General features: G+C 47.8%; 1 protein-coding gene across 1 annotated transcript in view; it reads left to right on the top strand.

Annotated features, from left to right (window-relative positions):
• The window catches only part of LOC144174031 (cell adhesion molecule Dscam1-like), a 233129-nt gene that overhangs the window by 111398 nt on the left and 102946 nt on the right, over positions 1–18785 (top strand). The window contains exons 4-5 of the mRNA XM_077702433.1: positions 8346–8495; positions 10132–10249. Coding sequence (XP_077558559.1) covers positions 8346–8495; positions 10132–10249 — 268 coding nt within the window. The remainder of the gene's footprint in view (positions 1–8345; positions 8496–10131; positions 10250–18785) is intronic.

Raw genomic sequence — 18785 nt, 5'->3', positions numbered from 1 at the left:
AACTGTACAAAACTAAATTTTACAAATTTTCTAGTTTAAAGGAACATTGCAATGGGCCTTCAATTTGACGAGGCTCCACTGTATCCGATAATGCTATGAGGTGACGTTGATTGCAGCCGCTGTGGGCCAGTAACGACAAAGTATTTGAATTATATCTTTCAGCCCTTGAACTACTAGTTGGTCTACACAACCTTTTGGCAGCGCCCATTTTGCTCTCGTACACTAGCCCCAATGACAGTGGAGACGAGGCATAATAAAATTAGCAGTGCCTTAGCTCGGCCGTGCCAGGATATACGTAGAGTAAACTAAGGTTCGGCTGGTTATTCCTAAGTTTCCTGGTTGTCTAGGATTAGCTGATTATCATGCTTACTGCTGCTAAAACGATTTACAATCCAATCCAATTTAATCCAATCCAGCCTAATCGCAGCGGCGGCGGCTCCGGCGCGCCAGCTGTGCGCCGTGCGACGTCACTGCTCCTCGCGCATGCGCAGCACGGCTCTCCAGCAGCCACGCGAAACTGCTCAACCTCGGCCAGTGTGAACAATTGTAGCGCAGCAGAAACACAAGGGACGGAAAGAATACACACGGACGAGCGCTCACTTCCAACTGATTCTTTAATCACAAGACGGCAAATATATATGCTTAGCCTTAGCAGAAACAAAAAAGACGTAGGAAACAAAAACAAAACAACAACAAAAAATACTGACAAAAAAAGATCGAGTACACCGAACGCGCGCCAAACATCTTCACAATCACAGTGGCCTGTCGCGTATAGCATCACATTGCAGAAAATGTCATTCACGGTTAGATAACGCAACCGACGGTTTGCTAACACAGTCGTTTTTTTCCCGCGCCATCTGAGCTGCCTCACTGATTAAGCACGCTTGCTTGTCCTTGATTATCTCAACAACTGTGGTGCTAGAGAACTGCGCAGTGCAATCCGTACACGTGCTGACATGCTGTGCCAAAAAAACCTTCCTTGCCATTGCGCACCTTATTGGCATGCTCGCGTAGACGCTCATTGAGACATCTGCCAGTCTGTCCCACTTAGCTCGCGCCGCACGCCAAAGGAATTCTATAAACTACATTTCGAACACATTCTACGGTCTGTGTGCTGTCTTTGACAGTGCATTGGACCCCTTGTGTTTCTGCTGCGCTACATTTGTTCAATACGAATTACCAACTAGCCCAGTCTACAGCGTTACTTCGGCCAGTGTACCTTACGCTACAGAACTACGAACGCCTGCGCAAGGCGAAGTTCCCGTAAAATTTTCAAAATTCTCCCTCGGGAAGTTGAGTTCGATCTTCGCATGAACGCGGAACGATCCTTCTGCAAGTACAGGAACAATTTTACTGCACTAAGTCCGCCGATACAGCGTATAACATATACCGTGCCGCGTACAGCCGGGCGGCCACGCACGCCTAGCCACCAAGTCGGCAGCGCAGTGCTGTTGAGTGCTTCCAGAAGCCTTCTCCAGAAAACCGACTCCCAAGGCTTAAGGATGCCATTACAGATATTTGCGGGCCTGGCCAGCTACGTGGAAAGGGTAGCGGCCACCCGCCTCCGTCGTCCGCGAGAATGAGGGCAGCCGCCTCGCGCGGGAACCGAGTGAGATCATTAGGAACTCCGCCCCGCCGGTCGTGTCTCCCTTTCCTCCTCCCCCTCAGCTTCTCCCGCAGTCGTCATCGTCGTCTTCAGCTCTCCTCGGCCAACGCCATATAGGCGGAAAGCATACTAGCATCGCCCTCGCCCTCTTCCTTTGACCGAGGACTTGCTGAGCTGAAAGCTGTATATTGTGGCGTTTCAGTGCTCTCTACCGGTGAGGTGAGTGAGCAGGTTCGCGTGATCACCCGCATAATACTGAAGCTGCGTCTAAGCATTAGCTAATCGCTCTTGCCTCGGCGCGGTGCAGTCACTTTTTCGTCCCGTTCCCTCGTTGCCATCACGGAGGACGTGCCAACGATGACTCCCCCGACACTTATTGCCGGGCTCCTATTTTGCCCTTCATAGCAATACTTCTTTCGCTAGCGAGCCGCGGGCAACGTTACAGTGAGCCACTACGCAGCAGTGTCCTTAGCCTACCTCGCTAAATGCCACGAGCACTTCGACGAACGCAGGATTATTGGTCCCTGGTTTACGTCATTTCGTCACAGAATGGGCTGACTTAAAAGGGCAGGCGCCATAGGGGACCGGACGCACATAAATGTGCAGGGAACTTGCCACGGTGTCATTCTACTGAGCTTCCCACGTTAAAGGTGCACCGCACAAAGCGCTCAGCACGCCTCTATTGGCGGTGAGCGCGAACACAGGCGCCCCAGGCGCCGCTGCGAAGCGCGCCTCCGTGACGTCAGCTTAGGGATTCTCGCATTTGTCGTCTGCTTCACTCAGGATCGCTCTCCCTGCTGTTTCTTTGCGCTCGGTCAACGTCTGATGCTTGTCCGCACCAGAATTGGCGTGTGGGTAACTTTTTATCATAATAATAGGCTTAAAATCGCATACACTAGCTCATGGTGTCAATTAAAGTATAGTTTTGGCACGGTTTTGGATACCGCTATGGGAGAAACATTGCCGGCGCCACCCCATTCCTTGCGAAGCCGGTCCTGAGCGGAGCGCGAAGAGTCGGAGCTAGGCGTCAGCTTCTCGTGTAAGCATTCGAACAAAATGAACAGTCAGCTGCTAATAACCGACAACAGCGAAAATGGAAGACCAAAACAAATTCTAGGCCTTCAGGGCTGTCGGCTTTGGCACAAGGCATCACGATTCCCGGTAATCATATGTAAGGTAAAACAGTTTTTGCAACCTTGCCGAACGCTCGAACGCGTTTTGTCACATCACTTTACGTTGTCAAGGCATGAAAGTTTGCCGGCATACACTATAGACTGCAAAAACTGTAGGTTGAGTTCCAAATAACCCAGTGTGTATATACGCGTGTGCTGATTCTATACGAGGCATCTAACCAGTATGGAGGTTTATTGAGCAAAACGAGTCACGTCTTCGTTAAATTTATAGTAACACATATATGTTTGTTAAGACCTGGAAGAATATTTCGGAACATTTTGCACAGCCATATCTTCCCGATATTAGGATATGCGTTATAGGAAAACTGCACTCAAGAGGAGGAGGAGGAGTAAGGGGAGGAGGGGAAAACTTTGTTAAACAATTAAATCGATCTGGTTAGTGGGCCGGGTCCTCAGTCCAGGACAAGAGAGTAAAAGTAATTTTCTTCAAGTCATAGAACGCCATCCCGAGTAGAATAGGATTTGTTCTTCGCGCCTGGAAGGGTTGAAAAGCAATAAAGAGCTACTTGGAATTCTTCTTCGGTTTCGAGTCGTGTAATATATGCAGGTATACTATTTATTGCGTTAGTTAGCGAGTATATCATGCCTTCAACACCGTAATCATGTCATCATTGTTCGAGTTGAGAGTCAGTTCGTCATGATAACGATATAATTACGATATAAATTCGGAGCACAAAAGCCGCCTTCGAGTATACTGTGGACCACGTTGTTCAGGGCGCGATCACGGTGGCGTAGCACAAACATTTCTCATTGTATTTGCATGTGAATAAACAAAGCACGCTGCGGATATGCACCTTCTTGCACGCAGCCGTAATGAAAGCCAATTTGTGAAGAAGGGAATGTATGCCATACAAAATGAGGGAAATATCCACACGACCTTTGTGAGGCTCCCAAACATCCCGAAACCTCCTAATAAGAAGTTGGTGACGGCGAAAAAAAATTAATGCGTTGGGCAGAAAAAAAAAAAGCAAGAAACATTAACCCGATACAAGACAACAACGAAAGAAACAGAAGAAATCCGCTTTATTTCCTGCTGTGCGATGAGCGTGTAGAGGCCGCTGCTTGGTACGTAGTATTAGACTGTTGAGTCTTCATAGGAGCATCTCAAAAATACTGCAGGGAAGCCTACGCATTTTGAATACTTATCGAGAAGCTCTGATCGCTGATCCTCGCGAATAAGCAAGAAAGGACGAGTTACACATGATCTTCTGACCGATACTCTGAAGAAAGTTGTTCTCTATCTCTTCGTGTGTTGCAAACTTGTGGGGGATACAGCTTCAAATTATTCAGATGCGTCAGAAGCTGGCAAAATAACTGAGTCGCTAGAAATACGCTTTTTAACGCACTTCAGCAACGAAGCGGGCGAATTCTAGCCCAGGCACTGTTGTCCCTCACAAGCGGAGTGTAGCAGACGACAGCGGCGCGAATCCCTAAGCCGACGTCAGAGCCAGGGGGCGCCACTCAAAGATCTCACCGCCAATTTGCAGCGAAGCTGTGTACTGATCCAGAGTGCGAAGCTGGGCGAGTCGGTGAGGATCCATGAATAAAACGACGCATCGTCGGTCAGCTAGCGCGCCCGCCTTTGTCCGTTTTAACAGCAGAGCTGTTTAAACGCTTAGTTCTGCCGTTAAGAGTTATCAGAAAAGAAGGAAAAAAAAAAAAAAAAAAACAAGCGCGCGGCACCTTTAAACGTTCAAACGTTTAGTTCCGCTGTCAAGCGTTACCAGAAAAAAAAAAAATGAAGCCCGCGTCACCTTGCGCCTCGTGAGGAACGCCCGCCGTCGGCCAGGCTTTCGCGCGGGATTGCGCCACGTGAGGAGCTCGCAAAAAATACAATAATATTGGCTGCGGCTTGGCTCAGTTAACCCTGAATATGCAAAGCGAAAGCTTGGTTTAGCCTGGTTATGCCTCGGTTTTATTTGGTTAATTTTGTATTTAGCTGTAATTATTATTGGCCCAAAGTCTGGCATTTTCTGCTGTTGTTGTCCCGATTCCGGCGTTTCCCAAGCCGAACGCCTCGCCGGGTAGTGAGATGTCGCTTGATTACCACGACTCAAAGCCTCCAGCTCCCGCGTAACGCTCACAGAAGCCCGCCCAGCCTCGCTTTCATACCTGGCCAAGCTCGCATGCGTGCATCGAGTCACGTGGTCAGGCGCGAACCAGCTGCGGCGTGCGCATGCGCCAAGCCGGTAACGGAACCAGCTAGCAAGATCAGCCGCTGGCGGAGCTCAGCCCTGCGAGTCTCGTGATGCATTGCCAAGGGTACGGCGCATCTGCGGTTGAATTAAGGTCAAATTTACCGCGACGGCAAAACCGCTCCACAAGATTAGTAAAGCTTTGCTTTAAAATATCGAGCTCACATAAGCGTGCACCGCGTGAGGAGCGCCCGGCGTCACCCAGCTCGATTTTCGCCAACACTCCGCCCAGCGTTCGTGCACGGATGTCTCTCCCGGGATCTCTGTTCTTCTCGCTAGTTCACGTGCGTTCGCGCTTGAAGTGGCGGGCACAGACGGCGAGTTCGCGAAGCCGGTTGCCCCGGGCTCTAGCACGCGGCAACTTGGTTCACTTTGGGAGCGATTTCAAAGCCTGTGAATAAAAATTATCCGGGCTTGCCAGTCATGGAGAACTTTCAGCGGAAAGTTCCGAAATCCATACGAGCTGCCACAGCTGGGACACTGACGAAGGGAGACGGGCCGTCAGCTCTGCTGTTTTTCCAGCCTTGCACCACCAGTGCAAGGCTGGAAGGCTTGCGCCAATTTTGTCACTCTTGTCCCGTCTCCTGCGCCGTTTCATTCGTATACTCATGCCTTCCAAGGGGTTCAATCTTGTCGGGTGTCCGAGTGGTTCAATCATGTCCGTTTACAAAGGTAGACAAAATACGTTTGCGGAAAAGCAAGCTATCTCGGCAGTTCTCTACGTAAATACCTAGTGACGAAATTATGCAGTAATCGGTCGCTAAGATGACTATCATTACGGCTACTTTTATGTACTTGTCCTAGTTAGTTCCTCGTGCAGCGGTGAACATTTTGGAATCCCTCTCTGTCGTGTCAATACAAGGGCTTCTATGGGAGGAGTATGCTTGTAGAAAACAGCTGTACCTCTTGTTAAGTGCAGAGCACTTTAGGGTCCCGCCTGAGCGTCGTAGCTCGTTCGCTGTCACGCTGTCTAGCCGCCACCGCAATCAGGCACCGTAGCGACGTAGAGGATCCAAGCAAAGCCCCACGACGTAGCGGCGTGATGGACCCAAACAAAGGTTTCAAAAAACAAGCGGTTTATACAGTCATAAGCTTACGAAACTTCTGAACCGCTGGCGCTTTTCATACATCTCCCCGTTGTTTAGTGCTAAGAAAACTGCAGGTACCTTTGAGACAAAATCTGTGCAAATAACCGGCAGTGACAGCAAGCACAGAAAGAGCAGATTTCTCGCTCGTGCTGTTCCAGGCAGAAGGCGCGCTAGCATTGCGAAGGCGGCAAATTTGAATTGCATTGGACAAAACCTCTGTTCAACACATCAAGAGAGGGGTGAAATAAGGAGGCGAAGGGCGGGAGGGGCGGTGGCAATCAGCGAATAACGGCACCACAGGCCCCTCTGGCGGTTTGATCACTGTCCTGCACTTCCCACCGCTTTCACGCTGCTTTAATTTTTAAAGACGATAGTCTGTCTTCGGGTACTTAAACCCAGAAATTTGGGTCGGTATGTATGTCTGTCTGTCTGTCTGTCTGTCTGTCTGTCTGTCTGTCTGTCTGTCTGTCTGTCTGTCTGTCTGTCTGTCTGTCTGTCTGTCTGTCTGTCTGTCTGTCTGTCTGTCTGTCTGTCTGTCTGTCTGTCTGTCTCTCACTCGATTCAGCCCCCCGGCCAAAGTGAAACGAAGTCTGCGCAATAGTCTTATATACTCACTGCGATATCTAAACGTCTCGTCTGGTCATACTTGCCAACATTGTTGAACAAGAACAAGACATTACGCAAATATAACACAGAAAATTACAACACAAGGGATATTTACGGTGTTCCTTTATGAACAATTGATAGATGCTTGTTTTTTGCGAAATTAAATACTACATCTACTGCAGAAAAAAAAAATCACACTTTCGCCTGCTGTCGTCCGCGCCACTATAGCTTCTGGCGGCATTTTAAGAATTCAAGCGGCAACAGTTACGAAAGGTTCCACTAGATAGGTTAAACGTTCTGCTTGGAACGCACGTGGACAAGGGCAACACGGTTCTAAAAACGTTGAAGTAGAGCGCCTCGATTCATGCGCGTCTCCGCCGTACGGTAGCGATGGCATCGAGGTACCCGACCTGGAGCAGTGGAACGCGGTAAATGTAAATTGACTTGAGCAAATATTTAGCGCGTTTACCTTGGGAGGACCGCGACACAAGAGGAACAACATGAGAGGTGATAAGAAAAGCGAAGGGAGGCATTTACTTGCAAATGTCGACAAAAACTATCGTTACCGCTTTCGAGAATTCTTCTTAAAGCTACGGCTACAATGTACATCTTTCTTCACCCACTCAGAGCGCCGCTTCCAAAATTTAAGACAGTTGCGTGCCTCTAACCGTGTGGGGCGTTACTTCAACTCTTCTCTGGAGATTTTTCGACCATTCGTAGAAATGAGGGACATTGTCAAGAAAAAGCTCTTAATAGTGCCCGTACAACCTTTCGCTTTCCAAGAAAAAAGATCGTAAAGAGAAATGAGGATAAACTGCAAGGTGTGAGCAATGGGTATAAAGTAACGGTACAGCACAAAATAGAATAAGAGGAACGAGTGAATCTCTCGGAGCCTTTTGTTTATTTGGGCGTGCGCTATTCCAGTACAAAGTCCTATGAACCAGTCATTTTCTTCTCATCCTTAGCGCTTATCAACGAAGAGCCTCAGAAAAACTTGAAACTGAACAAAAAAAGAACAGGAGCACCTATATAATCGAGTATTTTGTTCAGTATATCAAATAACGATTGATTGATTGATTGATTGATTGATTGATTGATTGATTGATTGATTGATTGATTGATTGATTGATTGATTGATTGATTGATTGATTGATTGATTGATTGATTGATTGATTGATTGATTGATTGGGTTTTAACCCGCCGACGCTCCACAGGCGATGATGCGCGCCGTAGTGGAGGGCTCCGGATTAATTATGACCACCTGAGGATCTTTAACGTACGCCGAAATCTCGAACACACGGTCGTTTTTGCTTTTCGCGTCAATCGGAAAAGCGGCCGCCACGGCCGGGAATCGAGCCCGCGTCCTTGTGCTGTGCTCAGCAGCACAACGCCTTAGCCACTGAGCCACCGCGGCGGGTATACCAAATAACGATTCATTTATTATAATTATTCGAACTAATTGTTCATAATAAATATATTAATAAGAAGTCATCTTCAGGCCACCGTGGTCCTTTATATAGAATTTCGCTTGTTGAGGGTCATATTTCTCAGTTCATATTCTCGCATGCTATACTAACCCCCCCCCCCCCCCCTCCTTCCCCAATAATGAAATGCACGTTTGTTTCTTGTTTTCTGTGCATATGCTGTGCATCGACAGAAGAGCGATACAGTGTGCTGGAAACCGGCGAGCTCGTCATCCACCGAACCAACATGGCTGACTCCGAGCGCACCTATCGGTGCCGAGTGAGAAACACGGTATCCGGCAGCACGGCGCTCAGCACCAACGCAGGCAGGGCCATCGTAGTCGGTAAGAGCGGGTTTAAAATTGGCTAACCTATTTCGTCTTAGTCTCCTAGACTTCCGTGCAAAGGCTTAATTAAAGCCCCTCGATACGTTGCCTAACTCGCTAACCTATTTTGTCTGAGTCTTCCAGTCTTGCGTGCAGGGACGTAATGGAAGCACCTAGATACGCCAGCTCGCCGGTTAAGCTTCATGGACACAACGCTAATCAACGCATGCGACGCCAGAAAAGGCAGCGGGCGAGTATAATTAGCCGATTGGCAGCAAATAATGGGCGCGGCTGGCTGTTCTTTGTAATAGGAGCTCTGCGTCTGTTCCACGCAATTCGGAAATATATCGAAACCAGGCATGGTTGCTAAGGGCAAAGGGGAGCTCGCCTTAATGGCGTCCGCTCGTAACTGAGCGAGTGAATTTTTATACTTCTTATTAAGCAAAGAGCAAGCGGTAAATGTCAGCTGAAAGCAGATATGACATTCGATACCGTATTTTAACCTTTAGTAGAATTGTCTGAAAACGGGCATGGTTTTATTGATAACAAAAAAGAACTACAATTTCTCTGCAGTAAAGGATAGAAATAGTTCCGAGATAAAGACCACAATGTTGCTCACTCCGTCGCATATTCACCGAATTCTGAAAGCGGATTGAATGTTAATAAAGTTCAGCCAAGAAACGTAAGGGGGAATAGCGTGTGATATACCTGGCTTCCAATTGGTCCTTTAATTTTCAATAATGTTATGACAAAGAACAACTGCTCCGCCGCATGCTTGCCGAAATGTTGACGCCTTCCCGCTGAGGACACTACTGAGAAAAGTGCGCAAGTAACTTCCCGATTTCCTCCGTCATTTTGGTGCTTCTCGGTAGACACAACTAGTGACATTTTTACTTTTTGCTTTCTTCGACTACTGTGCGTATCACATTGTGCCCTGTTACTGAGAACAAGAGCATTCATTGCACTCAAGAAAACAGCGCGCGTACAGGGGGGATTAAAAGAAATGCGAACAACGGAGCGCACAACCTCCCACGCATGCTGCACCATCTGGCTGCAAAGTCAGTAAACTGCGCGCATGCGCTCCTCTTTGAGAGCGTTTGAAACGGTAGCCTACATTATTGGGAAATGCTTAATCCTAAAGCGGAGCCTGTCGCTCATTTGAGGGGCCCTTTCATGTTGCGTCGCCACTGAGCAGGATGATCGTTGAAGGACATCATGCTAGCTGCAATCAGCCTGCTGCGCGCTTGGCTCCCCAATGTAGTAGATAACAGTGTGCTCAGTGGCGACAGAGCGTAAAAAGACGCCTCAAAATGAATCACCGGCGTCGCTTCTTTATCAAGCATTTCCCCTAGCAGTAGGCAACACTCTCAAACGCTCTGAAATAACTACGTATGCGCGCAGTTTACTGTCAGTGCAGCCAGACGGTGCGGCATGCGTTGGAGGCTGTGTGCTCCGTTGTTCGTATTTCTTTTAATCCCCCCTGTACACTGAAACAAAGCAGAAGAATCTAGGCAGCGTGGGTAGAGCTGTATATCATATTGAACAACCTTGAACCTGACTGCCTTCAAAATAAACATTTTCTTATTCCTTTAGAAAAGCAAAAACGACTATACTAAACACTGGCGACAATTGTTTCTGTTTTACTTCATTGCAGACGTCGGCGACACAGTGGCGCCGAGGTTCGCTCTCTTCCGCAAGATCGTCCGAGCGGCCGTTGGACGAAGCGTCGATTTGCCGTGCGTGGTGTCAGCTTTCCCGCCAGCCAACGTAACGTAAGCAGAAGATCCTATTACACTGCCGCAGCCGGAACCCCGTGCGAATAAAACGCTTAGATGAGTGCAGCGAAGGCTTGCCAGTGCATGCCTCTAGGGAGCATAGAGTTTCATACTAATATATACTAGCGGGAAATCTGGCGCCACTGTCTAGGGGAGCCGCGCTTCAGTGAGCGTCCCGTCATGTACCGGGCATGCACGTTCCACATGCCCTTGGCATGGCTCATGAACCGGCTGAAAAGTTGGCTCTGACTGCGAAAAAGCAACAATATTACTGTAGAAGGTTCATCAAATTTCTTTTTTTTTTTCATTATAAAATTATGTAGAAGCTTCATGCACGATGAACAAGAAAAAAGTTACCCTTTTTGTTGATTTCGACTTCGAGACCAAAAAGAAGCCGTATGGCTAGCTAAGCCAAGTAGGCGAGGAACGTCGCTAGCGGCAATGGCGCCGCCCACGGCGGCCCGCGACTGCAGCGACAGATTTCCCCTTGTATATATTGGAATGAAACTCTATGCTCGGGAGCTCACCGGTGGCACAGTGTTGTTTTCCGCCCTGCTCCGTTGACCCGCGAGGGGAATAATTTACCCTACCTTCTTAAAGAAAGTTGAGAGAACCGTGAAGGCTCCCTCACATCAAAACTGCGTCAAACGTTCGTCAAAACCTTTGCAAAACCTTCGCCAAAAGTACGTCCATCTGATCGTCAAACATTCAAAGACCCAAATCGCAAACGAAAAACGACCCCATGCGACTATTTCTCGCGCGCACTAAGTAAACGCATCAACGAACCATCTAAATGTACACCGGTACGTGGTTTATAAGATTAACGTATATACTGTTTTACTCCTCCCTCGCGATCGACGCGTGCATTTTTTTTTTACCCAGAACAATTCCTTATTCGCGATTTTCAAGTAACCGTTTTGACACACTGGAAGCCCGGTTTAGCGCACGCGCCGTGTGTCCAGACAGCTTATCAGAGCTTTCCGGTCGACCAACCGATCTATGGGGAAAGGCATCAGTTTATTGACAGGTAGCCATAAGTCTTAATAAGAAAGCTTTCGCTTTAAAAACACTTTCAGCTGTAAAAATCTGCTTTGATTAAAGAACCTGTTGCTGGCTGCAGGCAAGCACAGGTCAAGGACAGGCATCAGGTCAGCTTCAATCATCGGCTGGCATCAGAAGAGACGCCAGCTACACCAAAATAGCTTGCCGTGCCAAGGGAACGCGCTTGAATAAATATAGAGCGACTCTCCCATCAGTAATTAAAAAAAGCATAGGCAAAGTACAATGTTGTTTTATCACAAAAATTTCCCAGTTCCTAACTTATTCCTAACTTAGGGACAGACAAACGATTTTTTTTCGAGTATATGTTTTCTATCCCAAATGAAAGCCAGAGTTTTAGATAGCCCGATAACCACAAGCAATTTATGAACAAATTGACAGAAATAATTTTAATCTGGCACCAAACTTTCTGAAATCGGAAGGGTGGCGGTTCGTAGTGTAGAAACTTGACACTACAATATGTGTCCCGGTCACGTGACCTGCAAACCTAGCAGCTACTGTGACTGCTGAAACGTTTTTTTTTTTTTTTTCATTTATTGAAAACATTTGAACACAAGTATAATTGCATGTGGTGGTAGCAGTGAGCGGATAACGGCGGTACAGCCCATTATGGCGAATCACTGCTCTGCACTTCCGACAGCTTTCACATCGAGTGGAACGGCTTTAATTTTTTGTTTACAGCGAAAAAGAGAAAATTTCATCTAAATGTACAGATGTTCTACTACCAGTTCTGTATATAGTCTTGTGACGTACTATAAGGCCTTATGATGTACCTAGCGGAGCAAGCACAAAACAGGAAGCCAGAACGCCCGCTGACGCTGAGGAACTGGTACTGATCCCGTTTACCTTGCTTAGTCTATAGTATAACATTACGGATGTGTAACTGTGGTGCCTTGAGTTCCGTGCGTTTTTCCAATGGTTAAGCTCAATCTCAGGTTTATATTTGGCTACAAGTAGGCAATTGAGTTGAGCCAAACTGAACTTGCGATGTGCCAATGCAAAAAAAAAAAAAAAAAAAAACAGCGCCCAAACGTTTTCCCTTTTCTTCCGACTTTGACGGCACGCGAACACATTATATTGAGCGCCCCCTTTTTTTCCACCCGGTTACAACAGCCCAACAAAAATGGCGCCATATCGTCGGCATACATGCTTTCCTGAAGTGCAGGTCTACCTTTGACTTCGCCTGGTCACCTCAAACTGCGCCTAGCGCCTCGAAGGACGTCTCTTCAGCTGTCTTAGTATCGAGCTCAATTGAAGGCCATTTGCATTAAGCCAGACAAATTTGGTATGCTTCCGCGACTAACTTTTTCCTGAAGCACAGTTGTACACCGTCCTAGCGGTTCCTTTCAAAAAAGTAAGACCGGGCAAGCTGGAAGGAAAAAATCAAAGCCCCTTTCATCTAACGAGAAATGTGCTTGAAACGCAATAAAGCTTGACTTTGGGCTAGTCGGGTACACATGTCACCTTGAAAAACAGCGCGAAAAAACTCGGACTGAGAGAGGGTTTGCCCTCTCTCTATCCGAGTTTTTTCGCGCTGTGTTTCAAGATGTTTGAAACGCGAAGATTTCTCTGCGCGAAATTAAGTAAGTGGGTGTTCGCAATTTATTTGTTTGAATTAGATTTATTTAGAAGTTCGAGTAGTTCAGAGTGTGATTAGATGCTTGTAGTTCACAAACTGCTTCTACCGTATCGGAATGGCGATATCGAATAGGCGGCGGCTTCATAGCGCGAGAAACGCTGGCTTGATTCCGACTACGGCAAGCGTTCTGTTTTTTGTTTTCATTTTTCGAGGCGCTTCGAATTTTATAATTATCATGATCATGATGACGATGATGATCATGATCATCTAACCTTTGGGGAAACCCATTGTGCAACGTTGGATTTTCTACACTGCGGCTTGCTGTTACGACCTACGGCGCAATTGGGGCATAGCAAGCTTCGCTTCAAAAAAGGTGGCATTGAAGCAACAGTGTCCACACCGCTCAACTAATTGCGCCTACCTGCTGCGCTTCTGCTTCATGCAGCGGAACTTTGGTCTGGCGGCTAAAGTAATAACCGCATTCACGGCTGGTACTTCGTTCTGTTAAAGGCGTCCTTAAAGCCCCATATTTTATAACACCATAAAAAGACAACGTCTCTGGGCGGCTATTTTTAATACTTTCAATATTTTTGCACATTTAGTCGATTGCTTACAGTCGGTTGATACGAGCATTCTCGCGGCTGTCTTTGTATGGGATATCTACTGAACAAGGCCAGACGTTTTTCGAATTGCTCATGTAAGTGCCAAGTGAGCCAATGTGAAGCGAGGCAATCGACAGCTCAAACACCTTCACAGGCGACCATATCGTGGATTCACACGTGCGCTGTAATAACTGTTTATGCTACAGGTAGGGCATTGCGCACTCTTTCCCGCCCAACAACAGACGGCGTACAAATAGAAACGGACGCTTTCCAAGCAGCAACAAGCATGTAGAGAAAAAAATCCACGCCGCCAACAACAGACGGCGTACAAATAGAAACGGACGCTTTCCAAGCAGCAACACGCATGTAGAGAAAAAAAATCCACGCATCTCCACAAAGTGAATCATGACGAGTGGGCGAAGCACTGGGGATCGGTCTCACCGTAAATCGCCCGTGGCATTGCCACTCGCGCATGTAAATGAGTGAAAACGCGTGTGTACAGTATATATAATTCCAATCCAATACAATCCGGTACAATTCAATTTAATCCAATTCAATCCAATCCAACCCAGTCCATTCCAATCCAATGCTCCTCGCGCATGCGCAACACGCTGTACACGGACGCCAAGGGACAAGCCATGGACAAATCGAGGTCCTAAGGTGCTTCGCTCCTAAAACCGCCTTCGGCAGAAGCATTTATAACCGGCTCAGCGTCCCTGCAGTAGTTGTCCAGCCACTACAGAGGGCCGACGCCGCACGCGCTTCATAATTTGGCCCTGTTCGCAATCGTCCTCTAAGCACAAACTAAGTCCAAACTCAGCAAGCGGCTTGTACGAACTCCATCCTCGCTTCTAGCCGCACTTCAGAAAACCAGCGGCGAGTGTAGGAGCGCGCGGGTCCCGCATTCTTCGTCCGTGGCATGGGCGCAGGACAGGGCGCCCTGCCTTCTCCCTGGCTGGCGAGGCCGGGCCGCCCGAGTATATCTCGGGCCGCTCGGGCCAGCGGCGCCCTTAAAGCTTCCTTTCCGACTCGACGCGCCACTTTTATGCCCGCAGCAGTCGTGCGTCTTTCACTTGGCCCTCCTCCCCCGGCGCCCTTCCTCTTCCAGTGTATGGAAAACGCCTGGAAGGCAGCGGCGGCTTGCGCGATTCATCATAGCGGATCAGGCCACGACGAGTCCCGCTCAAAGGTCTTTCTCGGATGCTGCTGGAGCCGCCTTCCCCGCTGTTGCTGCTGCTGCTGCTGCTGTTGTTGTTGTTGTTGCAGGCCCAACTGCCGTTACGTCTCGGAGGTTCCGCGGGAACTTCGCTCCGCCTCGGATCTATAAAGTCAACAGGCTTAGAGAAGAACTAGGTCGGCGACACGAGGACGGAATAATGCTCGACTCGGCAAGCCCCCACTGCCGGCCCTTCGTCCTAGTCGTCTGTCTTTTCTTTCCGCGCTCACATTTTATAAGCGACTGGCCACACAGTTCCAAATTTATCTCTTATTCTTCGGGGCCTGTAGCACTGGCGCTTTCAGCGCTTAGCGGAGAGCAATAAATACCGCGATAGAAAAAAAAAGTCGAGACAAGCGCTCCTATTTTTCGCATTCTGCCTCCTCCCCGCCGCCTTTTCGTCCGTCATATTCGGTGTGACAGTTTGTTTTGTAAGCTGAGTTGTTGGCACTCATTTATACTCGATCCGTTCATTTCTTCCTCTTCTTTTGGGAGCCTTTCTGGTTTGTATCTCACCCTTTTTTGTTTCTGTTTGGCTGTAGGGCGCTCGGGTGGACTTTCCAGCTCGCGATTTCTTTGGCGACGTCGAAGGGAAAGGTACCGGGCGCCCGAAAGGCGGCGCCAGTCCGTGTAAACGCCAGAGCAAGTTTCCCGAAATACAGGCGTCGCTAGGAAAAGGAAAGCAGACGAAAGAGAGTTTGACTTTTTCTATGTTCTTGCTTTCTTGCACTCACCAGCAACAAGCGAAGCTGTATATACGGTTGGTGTTGTTCTCGTATCACGAAGAAACAAAGGAAAATATTAGGCGTGATAGAAATATGGGCGAAGGATAAAATGGAAGCGCGAGGGGAGAAGAGGAGGAGGAGGAGGAGGATGCGATACAACACCGAGAACGGAAAAGAAGACGCGCGGGAAACAAGATCGGACAGCTGGAGTTCCAAACTCATTTCGCGTCTGTCTGTGTGCGCCTTCGTGTCCGTCGTGGATGCACTTGCCTGCGCTGGTCGTTGTCGCTTTTTGGTTCTCCGCCTATTTCGACCGGCTCGAAGCTCGCGCGGCGAATGAAGCGGGACGTATACCCCTCTCCCCGCGGCCGCCAAGTGAATCTTTTGTTCGCTGCTTGGTGTCCCCCGCGTGCTCGCCGCCTGAGGATAAAACGCTCTCGAGAGCGGCACACAAACTGCTTGTTGGACAAAGTTGAAGAAAAACCCCTAGGTTGTGCCTAATCCACTCCGAAAAAGTGTCACTGGTCGAAGGCAACGTAAGACTAGCAGATTCCTTGATGTCACTTGCAAAATATTTTATTTTTTTTTTTCAACGAATGTAGTCTCTCGCTACGCATCGCAGGGGGGAAAACGGTAGGATCAAAACGCCTTTTTATTCTTGCTGTTGCTGTCGTTTCTGTTTTCCTCCCGTGTATCGCACGCACTGCTGTTTTGGGTATTGGCTTGTACCTAATTCCCCCTGAAATATATGTACCAGGTAGCACCTCGACGCGTAGAAAACAGCTTCGTGCCATTTTGATTTCTTCTGTCGTTTACTCGCGTCTATTTTTTTGTTTCATTTTTTTATTGCCTGCCTTAAGTCGAGATCAGAGCTCAGGGCCCGCGTTACCACAGTGGGTAAAAGAAATGCAATATTTGATCGCCTAAATAATTCCCAGCCAGAATAAAAAGGCGCTCGCTCGCCGTAGTAAAAATGAACCACTCCCGCTTATAAAAATTCGGTATGAATGTGAACACTAGGTGGTTCGTTTTACTAATTTAAGTAAGAGGTTATTACGGGTATTACACATTCACTGCGTGCAATGTGATGAAGTTTTAGGCCCTGTGTTATATTTTTAAAACTTTTATAGGAGTGCTTTCTGGCTAATCCCATGTTTGCGGTATCTCTCCCATATAATTCGGTTTGCATTTTTAATAGAACATTTGTAACCCCGACAATGTGTTTCCTGCAGCGTATCTTGATTAAGATATGTTCCCTGCGGTGGTAGATAACTTGATAAGCAAACAGAAAGAGTTTTGCTTTGGTGCTGCCTTTTGGCCTTCTTTTTTTGGCCTGCTCTTTATTACGTCTCTTTTTTTTAGAACTGACATCCGCAGTGCGCATTAGAGCGAAATGTTTTCTATACAGGCTAAAAAACGTTCGGAAACTAAGCAGAAAATGGCGCGAATAAACAGAGCATATTGCTACGACCAGAGAACCCAGCTCAACGCACTCAGGGGAAAACACTTCTCCTAATCTTCTGGAACTGTCTTCCGTGCTAGGAAAATAGGCTTACCGGATTTAAGAAACAACCCGATAAACTTAAACATTCGTCTTACACCAAATTTCCGAGACAGGCGTATGCGTATTGGGATTGAAGGTTTAAGCGAACTGGGTCTTGTTTTTACATCACAGACGGATGTTTGCCTTGTGCATTAAAAAAGCGCTCGCGGCAAAGCCGGCTTACTTCCGGACCGTACCCGAGAAACTCCCCCATGTCTGCTAAGACAGCCCTTTTAAAGACTTGTCAGGACGATGTCTCAGCACCGATACTGAAATGTCTTTTTTTTTTCATAAAAACTAGTGCCTGTGGGAAGCCTTCCAAATACCTTGTTTTGAATTCCCTCCTTGCGTTGCAGTCGATACAAATGGTACTTCCTAATAAAATGTAAATCTACCACGACACCTAACATTCGTTTCTGTCACTTTAGAAAACAGCGAGTTCAGTGAATAAAACTGGCTGCGCGTTTGTAAAAAAAAAAAAAAAAAAGATGGTCACATTTGCATAATACAGATTCTCGAATGTGAAAAAACACACAAATATCAGCCAACTAAAGCAAACAAGACATAAGCGTGCCAGTGACAAGCTAGTTTTTGTGGATAGTTTCCCAAGGACACGTGTTACGTGTACCATCGATCAAAGAAGACAAAAACAAAATTGGCCTTATTGGAACAGTTCCTGTTGGAATCACCCGCTGCGGTTGCTCATTGGTTAAGGCGTTGCGCTGCTGAGCACGAGGTCGTGGGTTCGATTCGTGGCCGCGGTGGCCGCTTTTCTGATGGAGGCGAAAAGCAAGAACGCCCGTGTGTGCGAGATTACGGCGCACGTTAAAGATCCCCAGGAGGTCAAAATTAATCCGGAGCCCTCCACTACGGCGCGCCTCATCGCCTACGTTGCGTCGGCGCGTTAAACCCTATAATCAATCAATCCTGTTGGAATCAACAGAGTGTATACTTAAAGGAGCCATGAAGAGAAAACAAAAGTTTGTTTTATTCGAAAGATTAGGTGTTTCATAGTACCCCAAGCGCTTTCCCGGAAGCAAATGATGCTTTATTCAGTGAGAAATAAGGCAATTTAAGCCAAAATTTTAAATCTCCCGCTAGAATTTCACATTTCGTCACGTGAAAAATGGCGTCATACGAGCCGGTCCATGAAACAGATACTTAGTATGTCGACTCCATATAGCACCCACACGCGGGAGTCAGACAGCAACCGGAAATCGTGCCGAAACCGAGACGGCGGCCATTTTAAAAATACTAGTAAAACCTAGTGCACCCGCAGCCCTAGTCATGGAATCGCCTGATCAGGAGAACAAAACTCTCGCCGAGGAGCTCGGGCTTGCATTTAACAACCTCACACCACTTGAACGCTCAATGCTTCTAAGTGCACGAGCGTCAGGAGTTGTGGGATACGCGGTGGACGGGAAAGCGACCATTCCGCGATAGCCACAACAGACGAACGCCCTGCCGTCGGCACCGCTGCCTCGTAAGCCCCGTCGCGACGGAGGAATACAGACTGGTACGTATGTGCCGTATTTTTATTACGGTTAATAATAGTTCAATTTCAGTAGCAGTATCGTTTATGCCAGTTGGCCGGTGTCGTGTATGGAAAGCCGTTCGCGCGAGCTCTCTGCTCCGACCAGAAAGATACGAGCGTCAATGCACGGTGTGTACGGCATTTTTCCCCCAAGGTCACAGCGCTTTGACGGCGATTTGACGAAGTCGGCGACGAGCGCCAGCATGTCCCAGGAGTGAGCTCACGTAAGGGTCCCTGCCGTAATCACTTCGTCGGAAATGAAGCGAGCACACTCG

This window comes from Haemaphysalis longicornis, unplaced genomic scaffold (assembly GCF_048455015.1).
Source record: "Haemaphysalis longicornis isolate Haplotype H1 unplaced genomic scaffold, Haemaphysalis longicornis Haplotype H1 scaffold_3, whole genome shotgun sequence".
NCBI classification, from domain to species: Eukaryota; Metazoa; Arthropoda; class Arachnida; order Ixodida; family Ixodidae; genus Haemaphysalis; species Haemaphysalis longicornis.
The sequence above is the reverse complement of the archived record's forward strand: the minus strand, read 5'-3'. Positions and strand labels throughout refer to the sequence as shown.